Here is an 11403-nt window from a genome sequence, read left to right as displayed (position 1 = left end):
AGAAAAACTTGAGATCAAATCTGCATATGTGACTCCAAAGGCAGTGCTTTTTCCATAGCATATTACAGAATTAATGACACCATCTTTTTATACTTAGCACACAATACTGAAAAAAATAGAAAAAAATAAGTACTTTGAGTTTCAACTTTATAAAAACACTAATTTTATGAATCAATACTTAAAAGGAGCATTATGCTCCTATAAATATTATGCTTAAAAATGTAATTTCATTAATCATCTTAAGCAGAAAAATATTGCGCTGAATTTTTTCTTATCTTTGAATGTAAATTTAATGAGACTTAATGATGGATTAGGGAAGGGGAGCAGTGAGGAAAAAAAACAAACAGCTTCCAGACTTCCTTCTTGAGGAACAGATGTATGATACTGCTATATATTGAAATATAGGGCACTAAAAGAAAAACAACATTGTTTGGGAAGATAATAAATGTCTCACACATCATAGGAGGTAGAGAGCTATAAAAGCCTATCGTTTGATAGAGACATCTGAATTAGCAATATTAATATAGGATATGTTGACATCTATGTACTTAATATTTCACGCTATAAAAGTGGCTGAAATGGCCTGGGGAAAGGATATAAATTCCAAGGGACAAGACCTAGACTAGAGCCCCAAGGAACACCAGCATTTAAGAATGGGGAAAAAGTAGTCAAAATCATAGCAGAAAATAGAATGGTGGTTGCCAGGGGCTGGGGGTTGGGGGAAATGGGGAGTTGCTGTTTAATGGGTATAAAGGTTCAGTTATGCAAGATGAAAAAGTTCTTAAGATCTGCTATACAACATTGTGCTTATAGTTAATAATACTGTATTGTACACTGAGAAATTTACAAGGATAAATATCGTATCTTTTTTAATCACAATAACAAAAAGAAAAGTGGAGAAAAAGAAACTCGGTAGCAAATCAGATTCTGAGTGGTCAGAAAGGTCCAAAAAAAAAATGAATGTCAAGTAAAAGGGCACAATAAAGGTGGAATTGTATAAAGAATGAAGTGTCACTTGGATTTAGCAAGGGAACTCTCTGACAAACTTAGAGGTGGTTAGGCAGCGAAGACACAGTTCAAACGGCTAAGACACATGTCAGGTGAGGCAATATTAGGAAGTGAGGAGAAGCTGACTGTGGAATGGTGAGGGATTACTTGGGTGTATGGGAAGGACGTAATTTAAAGGGTGCCCTCCCAAAGTCATTCTGATTTAACAATATCTTACGCTTAAACAGTCACCACACGTTTCTCAAGCTTGAGGCTCACAGCTAAAAGCAGCACTTGCAGCTGGGGCTGGCAAGGCTTTGCACAGATATGCATAAGAGTGTCAGAGCAATATAAGGGACTCCCGCTAAGCTTTCCAACCAGGAAGTGGCAGAATGAGGGCCAGGGCCAGCCAGGGCCAGCTCTTTTTCTCTTCACCCTACTCCTGGCCTATCACATTCTGAAGCTAAGGAAAACCAAAGAATGGGGATTCAATTCCAGTTTATTCACTTATATCTTGCTCTCTTTGAAAAAGGATCTGAGATGCCACCCAGGAAGTTTTGTATGCAGACACGTGCAGAGCAATGCTATGTATAGCCAGTGCCTAAGCCTGCCTTTTCCTTCAAATAATGGCCACTGTTATAAAAAGAAATGGCAACTTTATTAGGATTCTAACGAAAATTCATTTGTTATCAACAATACATTTTGTGACCGTTATTTATTTCATTCTTAGTTTCCTCAATTATAAAATGTTAACCGCTGTGTACTTGGCCCTTTCTATGTTATTAATATGCCCAGGGAATTTAGTTAAGGCTTTGAAGTCCATTCAGTTCCTTGGGAAAGACTCTAATAACAGTAACAACTACAATTCCAATACTGAAAAATTTAGGAATCTATTGGGAAATGAGAGCGAGAGCGGAAGAGAAGGGGAAATTACCCACCTGTTTCAGCGCGGGTCCCACCACTCCAGGAGGAATTATCCCTCTGGGTTCCTCCCTTTGTCCTTCAGAGCTGACTTGTGCCCAAGGCCCGAGGCTCAGCATGAAAGGTACTACTGAGTTGTACACTTTTTTGCTCCTGGGCAAATTCACTTTCTCCTTTTCCGGGGCGGAAAATCCAGCATGGGGCACCTTAGGTCCCAAACTCGCCCAGGGGCTGCTCGCCGGTATTGGACTCCTGTGCTTTCGGGCTTCGCAGCGAGATCCCATCTTTTCTGCTGAGGAGGGGGCCGTCCCGCCACCAATAAGGCCACTCACCTTTGGCTCCCAGCTCTGGGAAGGGGTAGGTTCGTTGCTGTTGTGTTCTTTAAAACGGGAAAGAAGCTGGAGCAGGGAGCAGAAAAATGTAGACAGACACCTCTGGGGACAAGACACGAGGACAATCATTCCCCCAAAGATTTAGAGGACCGAAGCCTCGCACACTAAGAAACAATGCAAAGTGTAGAATGGTCGCCTGGGGCCCGCCCACCTACCGCAGCGGAAGATCGCGATTCTTCTCCTCCGTGTGCCGCACCCCAGTTCCACAACAAGAGCGATCCCCCGAAGGCGAGTAGCGAGTAGGCCCCTCTGTCACCCAAGGACACTCGCTTTAGGTCCCGTCCCCCCAGCGGCTCCCCTTCCGTGGCCTGAACCGGACACTGAGGCGGAGGTGGCCGCACGTTCCCGGCGCAGAGGCAGCCGCGGCGCACCCAGAGGCCAGGGTTCTCCCCGCGCGGGCGGCTGTTTCTCGGCCCCTCTCCGCCTGTGCACTCGCCCCAGCGCGACTTCCCCGGTGGGCGCAGCAAGGAAAGGGATGAAGTCGGTAGGTGTCGGTCAGGCCGCCGGGAGAGGCGCCGCCTGCGCGCCAGAAGCCGAGCGGGCGCCCAGCAGCCGGACGGCGGCGCGGAGCGCCAAGGCCAGGGCGGGCGGCTGCGGCGCGGACGTGCTGTCTCCGGGGATCGCCTCCAGCCGGCTGTCGGGAGCGCAGGAGGAGGCGCGCGGCCCGAGGGGGCCGTGCTGCTCGCACCCGAGTTAGCGCCGCCGCCGCGCCTCTGCACGCGCGCCCTCGTCCCTCCTGCCGCGGCGCTCTGCGTGAAGCTCTTCCTGGAAACGACTCCCGGCAGAGGCTCTGAGGGGACCCAGGCGCGCTCCTCTCCCCGGCAGGGGCGTCCCCGCTCGCGGAGGCACCGGCACCGGGAAGACGAGGCGGTTGAGCGGGACCGGTGCCCTCCGCCGCCGCGGGCCCGCACTCGCCGCAGCCTCGCGCGAAGCGGACGCGGGGCTTTGACGCTCACGGCTCGCGGCCGCGCGTTCGTTGCAGGACCTTCCCGCGTTCGCCGCACTGGGCTGCCGCCGCGCCACGGTTTCCCGCGTCGCTCCGCGCTCCTCGAGTTACGTCGAGTTCTTCTGTGGAGAGTTTGGATCGTTTTCTTTCTTCTAGGAGAAGACCCCGCAGCGTCCCGCCGGCTTCCACCGGCCGCGGGCTCAGCAGCCCCGCGCCTCCCTTCGGGGAGCCCGGGCTGGAGCGGGACGCCGTTCTCTGCTCCATCCGCGTGCTCAGCCCTCGGAACCGAGGCGGCCTGGGCGCGACCGCCCCTTGGCGGGGTCAGCTCCGAAGTCGCCAGGCCGGCGCCGACGCAGGAAGGCGGCCGGGCTGCGGCCCGGGTCGGCCCCTCGCCTGGCCTGAGGCGGGCTGGTCCACGTTAACTGTGGGGATGGCGTCCCCGTGCTCCGTGCAGGGGTCCGGACGACTCGGGCCCCGGGGGTCGTGGCAGGGTTGGAGGTGCGGACGTGGGGTGCTAACTGTGGTCACCACGGGAACACGGAGGTGTGACTCGGTCTAGACCCAGGCTGGGCGGGGGTCGACTGGCCGTGGCGAACGGTGGCTACGCGCCCAGGCGAGGCGGGGGGGTTGGGGACCCTCGCCCTGAGCTCCTCCTCTGGCCCTGGGACTCGGCGGGTGGGAGAGGGAGCCGGGCGTCGGCCCACCTGTCCCCTGTCAAAGCTGGGAGGAGGCATTAGGCAACAACGTGTAGAGTTCCCTTGGGGTAAGCACAGCCACAGTGGCTGAAGGAGTCCAATCTCTGAGGTTTCTTTGGAAGAGCTGGCTAATCTAGTGCACTTGGGTTGTTCAGCTCTCTTGGGAATTGATTTTGATGTTTCTGGCCATGTCCGTCTACTTCCCAACTCCACATCGTAAGACATTCTGATATTTGGCCATTTTTCCCCCACTGATCGTGGTGCCCTTTCTAAAGCACTGCCTTTATAAATCATGTGATGGAATAGTGACACTGAGCCAGCTAGTTTTATGTGGTTCCTATTGGAACAACATCCACTTTCCCTGCATGCCTGGCCTAGGCTCCTAGACAGTGGGCGACACCCCTGGCCAGGGTAAGGGGAGAGGGTGTGTCAGGAAGAATGGCTTTGGTGAGACAGCCTGAAGTCCATTCCTGGCTGTTGTGACGGAGAGCGTCAGTTTAATCAGGTATCTCTAGTGGCTGTTTTTAGAGGTGTTAATTATATGAAGTTGAATTTAGAGAGTAATTATCTGGATAATTCAAGTTGAATAAAACCTAATTTTACCGCAAAATTTAGGTACTTGGAAACAGAAAGTCTGAATTATATTTGTATACCACCTAGAAAAAGAAAACTATTCTTTTTTAAGTTACAGGAAAAAAAAATCTATTTGGAAGGAGGAATTTCCAAATGTGTAAATATTTAAATTTAAAACAAAATATAAATGTTCATTAAATTTTTATGTGATTCAAACATTTTCATGCCCATGTCTTTGCTTTAACTGTTTTTTCCTCCCCTTTAGTTGTCTTTCCTCGAAGGCCAGTTTGGGACCTCTCCTGCCTGTGAAATAGAGTAGTCCCTGCTCTGATGACACTTTGGGGTATGCATAAGAGCATCCATATGCAGCCTTGAGCAGAGGGCTGGACACGTGATCAGCAACAGTGGTTGTGATGGTGTTCTTCCCAAATACTCTGATCAACATTTAACCTCTTTATTCTTTGACCATAGGGAAAAAAACATGACTGCCTATACTACTTTTTTACACTTACTATCCTATTTTTTTTAACTTTTCTATTTTAGATGTTATACTTTTACCTGCATAATGAAATTGTAGACTCCTTCAAAGACTAAGATGGGCAATACAAAACTTGTTTGATTGGATTGAAAATCAACTTTTACTTACTTTACAAACCACACAGTTTTATTTATTTTTCCTCAACAGAAAATGAAAGCATTCATAGAAAGAAGGAGGAGTGTTCCATCTCTTCTCCCGGATAAAGCCCTGCAAGAACAGCCTAGTACCAGCATGTAAGTGCAAAGCTTTGTACTACACATCTGATTTGTGCTTGGGACTTTATATTAGATGAAGGGTTTTCAGATCACTTTTGTCATGTGTGAGTGTTTTTTGTTTGTTTTCCTTTAGCACTGGCATTCTCTGTTTAGTCATAGAAAACCTGACTGCTGTCCTGAGGTTATTTAATAAGACCTCTTCTTTGTGGGAATCATACTGCCTTTTAGAACTGGTGTGTAAGCTTGGTTGGTTTAAAACTGATTCGATAGTGAATCTCACATCACATAGTACACAAATATGCAGGTTCCATATTTTATCAAAGTATATTTGTAGAAACAATTAGAAATCAGAATACTGAAAAATGAATGTTGTTATACACAAAATATTGCTTATTTTTTATGATAAGGTGATGCCTGTGCATAAATAAGATCATTTTTTCACCAATTTTAGATATGAAGGAAGATAACCAGATTGAGATTATAAAAAATGGGATATTGGGTTCTTTTAGACATTATTGCTTAAATTAGTGAAATTTGAAGTAGGAAAACAAGCTAAATATGTAATAAAGTGGCCATTTTACCTATTGTGGCTAATTACTATTTCGGTGGACACTTTAAGGATCTTTCATAATATGTAGAAATTTAATGGATATTCAATTGTTAATTTATTCATTCATTTTTAAATGGCATTTTTAACTAATAGCATTTTTTATGTTCAAACGAATCCTGTGATGACTTTCTTCTAAGCTGTCAATCCTTTTATGTAAAGTGAAGTCTTCATCTTTATTTAAAGTGAGTGTATACCTATAGCTGTAATATTTTTAAATGTGAATGATGTGCTAATTTAACATAAAATCTATATGAAGATATGGAAGATTTTTAGTGCAACAATAGATTCTATTTCCAAATCCCATTTAATGTAACTTATCAAAGTACTTAGGTGACTTTCTTCCCAGTACTCAGCAAGTTCTCTCTGATCAGTACTCTTTCTGACCTGTCCCCAAAAGACATATGCTTTAGTCATTGGGCTTATTAGGAAATGTAAACTCCTTTTAATAGGTGCCTAATGAAAATTTAATTAGGAAGATAATTTCTTAGAGGTTTTCATAGAAAGGTTACAGAACTTAAATACTGTATGAAAAAAATCAATGAATTAAAATTCATGAAATTTTAAGGCTTTTGTCAAAAACACAGTGAAGAAAGTGTACCATGCAAGCAACAGACTGGGAGCAAATATTTTCCCAAGCATATGCCTGACAAAGCACTGTATACCAGCACAACGTGTCCAGAATTCATAAAAAATTCCTATAACACAGTAGATAACGTGTGCATAATAACACATAACTCATTTTTGTAAAAATAATGAGCATAAAATGTGAAGACATTTTACCGATGAAAATACACAAATGGCCAGTAAGAACATGACAGAAATTAGTCATCAGAGAACTTCAAGTTAAAATCTTAGTGCGAGGCCACTGTATATCCTCTAGACTGGCTAGAATTGAAAAGACTGACAACATCAAATGGTTGTAAGGTTGGAGAACAACTGGGACTCTCCTACTGTGTTGCAGGGATTGTAGAATGGTACAACCACTTTGGAAAACTAACTAGGACTTTTTTTCTTTTTCTAAAATTAAACATATACATAATCTGTGACCCAACAATTCCACTCTGGGATATTTTCCCAAGAGAAATGAAAACATAGGTCACAAAAAGACTAGTACAATGTTTAATAGCAGTTAAAACTGGAAACATCCCAGGTGCCCATCAGTAAGAGAATATATAAATTCTGGCATATTTTTATATTGAATATTATTCAGTAATATAAAGGAATGGATTACTGATAAATGAATTCCAAAAACATGCTGAGTAAAAGCTATCTTACACGAAACAGTACATACTGTAGTTTCATTTATATAAAATTCTGGAAAATTCACCTATCCTTCAGTCATAAAGATATTTTCCTATGTGTTCTATTAAAATCCTTATGATTTTGGTTTTTACATTTAAGTTGATGATCTATCTCAAATTATCTTTGGTTTATGGTATAAGGTAGAGGCTGAGGTTCATTTTGATTTTCGAGATGGGAAAACCTTCAGTGGGAAAGAAATCAGAATAGTGGTTTCCTCCAGGGTGTTGGAGTGGGGACTGACTGGCATAAGGAGTGTGAGGGATTTGGGAACTGATCAAGGAAAAAAGAGATGATGATGGCACAAGGTTGCATGATAAAAGAAGTCCCTCACCACTTGAGACTGTGCAGAGGCATATGATGAGGGGCTACTGACGTGGCCGACTTGAGACCGAGGAATGAACACAGAGACACAAAGATGCGGACACATGACTGCAGCCCTCACAAAAAGACACAGACACCACAAGACAGTATGAGGCCACAGCGAAAAGCTCTCGCCGTAGCTGTTTTATTTATAATACAGGCTGTTTGCAACTGTCCCACCGCAAATTCCCTACTCAACACGTCCCAGTTCCTTGTTGTTTCGTCTCCGGCAAACAGATGTTTGCATCTCAATTCTCTAGCCCCTCCTGTTTGTAGAGAGAGGGCGCTCTGGACTTGGCGTGCAAGGTCACAGACATGTTCTTGAGAAAAACAACAAGGAAACTTTCCCAGACAAAGGTGTCCTCTACAGGCTACCATCTAAAAGGGGAAGAGGGCAAGAGAATTCTGGAAGAGAGGAGAATCAGAACCGGTGTCTCTGGAGAGTACATGTCCAGGTGATGTTGCTCAGTAGTGAGGAATGTCTGGGTCAGACAGCCGTAAGGAGCACTAGCAGCTTGGGGTCTCATAACCGCAGGTTCTCTCTTATCAGTGCCCAGCAGATGCTGGATCTAGTTTTATGGAGTATGCAATGCAGGCAGGCTGTTAGTGGCTACAGATCATCTTGTGTGGGCTATTTTTCAAATGACTGGGTATGTAAAAATTTGAGTTTGGCACCAGTGAGCTTTTGAACTAACAGATATCAGCCTGCAATCAAGAAATAACCCAGGAGTTAATCCATGGAATCTATATTTTCTTAATTTAGATAATAACCAGAAGGGGAAATTTTTTTGAGTGATGATAATTTCCTATATCTTGATAGGGGCTTAGATTACACAGGTGAATACATTTGTCAAAAGTCAGTGGATATCGTGCTTTAAAAAGGGCTTTATAAAAAAAAGTCAGTGAATATACACCTAAGATTTGTGTATTTGTACATTTTGTATATCAATTTTATATAAAAAGAAAAATCTAAATATTGAACTCTAGTTAATGATATGCATGCTGAAGTATTTAGGGGGGATATGTACTGCTGTATGCAGTTTACACTGAAATGCCAAATAGAAAATAGATTTATAAATAGATAGGCCAGGTGTGGTAGCCAGGCCTGTAACCCCAGACCTTTGAGAAGCTGAGGCAGGAGGATATCTTGAGGCCAGGAGTTCAAGACCAGTCTGGTTAGCATAGCAAGACTCCATTTCTATAAAAAAAAAGTAAAAAGAAAAATAGCTGAGTGTGATGGGACATGCTTGTAGTCCCAGCTACTCAGGCAGCTGAGGCAGGAAGATCGCTTGAGGCCAGGAGTTCAAGACCAGTCTGGTTAGCATAGCAAGACTCCATTTCTATAAAAAAAAAGTAAAAATAAAAATAGCTGAGTGTGATGGGACATGCTTGTAGTCCCAGCTACTCAGGCAGCTGAGGCAGGAAGATCGCTTGATCCCAGGAGTTGGAGGTTCCCATGAGCTATGATCACACCACTGCACTTCAGCCCGGGTGACAGAGCAAGACTCTGTTTCTAAATAAACAGATGAATGAATGAATGAACAGAAGGATAGATAGTTGGATAAGTATATAATAAAACAAGTACAGTAAAATATTAATGGTAAAATCTATGTTGGGGTATACATCCATGTGTTTATCATAAAACTATCAACTTGGCTTTATGTCTCAAAATTTTCATAACGAGGTATTAAAGACTACTGTGTGGAGAATACATTGGGGGGCCAGTTAGGACACTGTGCTATTGCACTAAAAAGTTACAGAATTTTATATTTCTTGATCACCTTTAAGCTATAATTTTATGAAGACTTGGTCCTACATTTCATCATTTGACTGAGGATCTGTGGAATTTGATCTGTTACAGAGAAAGTCCTTCTGCTGGCACGAACACCTGTGCCTTTCTGTCGTCATTTGTGTGCTCCGATAGGACTCTGCTGATTGACGGCCTGGTAGAGCTCAGAAAAGGCCTCCAGAGGCACAAGCGACATCTTTTCCTATTCAATGATCAGCTTGTTGTGGCCAAAAGCAAGTAAGTGGACTGCGCACTCTCTCTTGGTTATCATGATAAAATTGCCTTTCCACTAACAAAGATACCTTTCTACTCAATGGTTATTGTAAGAATGTCTGGCTTCTGTTACTATACCTTATATCCAAATTGAGTTTTATGTTTGTTTCTGTTTTTTGCAAAATAAAGTTTCCATTTTTTATTCATACAACAAATGTTCATTGAGGTCTTGTGCCATGCCCTGAATAATGTAGGAAATATAATGAAGGATGTGATGGGTATAGTCCTTGCTCTTTGGTGGCTTACATTCTAATAGGGAGCTAACCTTCTTGTGTGAGTGGGAAAATGACAGATTGTGATTAGTGCTATGAAGAAAGTAGTGTGGTGGGTGAAGTAGAAGACAGGGTGTATGTTAGGTAGCTGTAGTCAGGGGGAAAAATCACTGAAGGATGAAAGGCGACCAGCCATTTAGATAGATATCCGGAGCATGAGCATTCTAGGTCGAGAGAACAGGTACAACGAAGGTGGTGGGGAAAGCCTGGCCCTTAGAGGAGTTCAAAGAAGGCCTGTGTAACTGCAGCCTAATGAGCAAACGAGTGACAGGAATTACGACTAGTGAAGTAGACAAAGGTTAGGTCGTCAGGACCTTGTACGCTGTGTTATCTATTGCTATCTAACAAATTACCCCAACACATAACAGGATTCTCTGAGTCAGGAATCTGGGAGTGTTTCACCAGGTGGTTCTGGCTCATGAGCCCTTCTGAGGGCCTTCTAGCTTGTTGGCCAGGGTACCAATTAGATCAAGGCTCAAACAGAACCCAAGAAACCACTTCCAATCTCACTCGTGTGGGTGCTGGCAGCCTCAGTTCCTCACGGCTGTTCTCCAAAGGCTTCCTCTCCATGTGGTCTCTCCATAGGGCTGCTCCTAATGGCAGTTGCTTCCTTCAGAGTGAAAGACCCAACAGAGTAAAAGAGAGAATAGGCCACTGAAACAGCACCCAGAATAGAAACCACAGTATTTTATAACCTAATTTTAGAAGTAGTGTACCATCATTTCCAATGTATGCAATTGGCCACACAGACCAACCTTGGCCAAGCATGGAAGGGGACTATGCGTGGGTATGAATATCAGGAATTAAGGATCACTGGGGACCGTCTTGGAGGCTTTGTACGACAAAGGCTGTCATAAGCACTTTGGATTTTATTCTGAAGAGTTTTAATTGGGGAAGCAGTATAGTGTGATTCTTTTTTTTAAAAAATGTAATTCTGGCTCATGCTAGTTAGATAATGCATTGGAAGGCAGGCAAGAGAGGAAGCAAGGAGACTATATAGTAAGTCGTCAGTGGTCCTGATAGGAGATTGTGAGGGCTTCATCTGAGGAAATGACAGTTAAGAAGAAGATACGGACATATCTGTCATATACTTTAGAGGTACCCAAGAGGATTCACTTCTGCTCAACACTCAATACCAGTGCACTTAATACTCAACCTAGAACATGGTGGCTACTGGCTCTGTTTCTCATTGTCCTTATTCATGAAACATCAGGAAGATAAAAGTATTTTAACAAATCCAATCTCATGAAAGATTTTTAGTCACTAAAGAAGAGTAAACACTTTTTTCTACTACCCACACTCACACACCTAAGTTACTCAGTGCCATAAATAAGACATGAGCAAGGGTAAATAATTTTTCAAAACACTATATTTAATCTGAGTGGTATTAATAACAAGAGAAACCAAGTATTTATTGATATCTTATTGTATTTTAGGTATTATTCTAGAGACTTTAACCTTTGTAACTATTCTTTTAGGGGGGTATTTATTTTCCTCATTTTATTTATTTTTTTTTTAATTTCAGCATAT

The 11403-nt window shown here is 43.5% G+C and overlaps 1 protein-coding gene across 1 annotated transcript in view; it reads left to right on the top strand.

The window, feature by feature from the left end:
- The first annotated feature begins 2428 nt into the window (after positions 1-2428).
- Positions 2429-11403, top strand: part of LOC105824058 — a 117717-nt gene continuing 108742 nt past the window's right edge. The window contains exons 1-2 of the mRNA XM_012661391.1: positions 2429-2528; positions 2626-3626. Of these exons, the coding sequence (XP_012516845.1) occupies positions 2429-2528; positions 2626-3626 (1101 nt within the window). The remainder of the gene's footprint in view (positions 2529-2625; positions 3627-11403) is intronic.

The sequence above is a fragment of the Propithecus coquereli genome, unplaced genomic scaffold (genome assembly GCF_000956105.1).
Source record: "Propithecus coquereli isolate 6110/MARCELLA unplaced genomic scaffold, Pcoq_1.0 Scaffold71, whole genome shotgun sequence".
Classification (NCBI taxonomy): Eukaryota; Metazoa; Chordata; class Mammalia; order Primates; family Indriidae; genus Propithecus; species Propithecus coquereli.
Note: the sequence above shows the minus strand (reverse complement) of the source record. Positions and strands in the feature narration are given on the sequence as shown.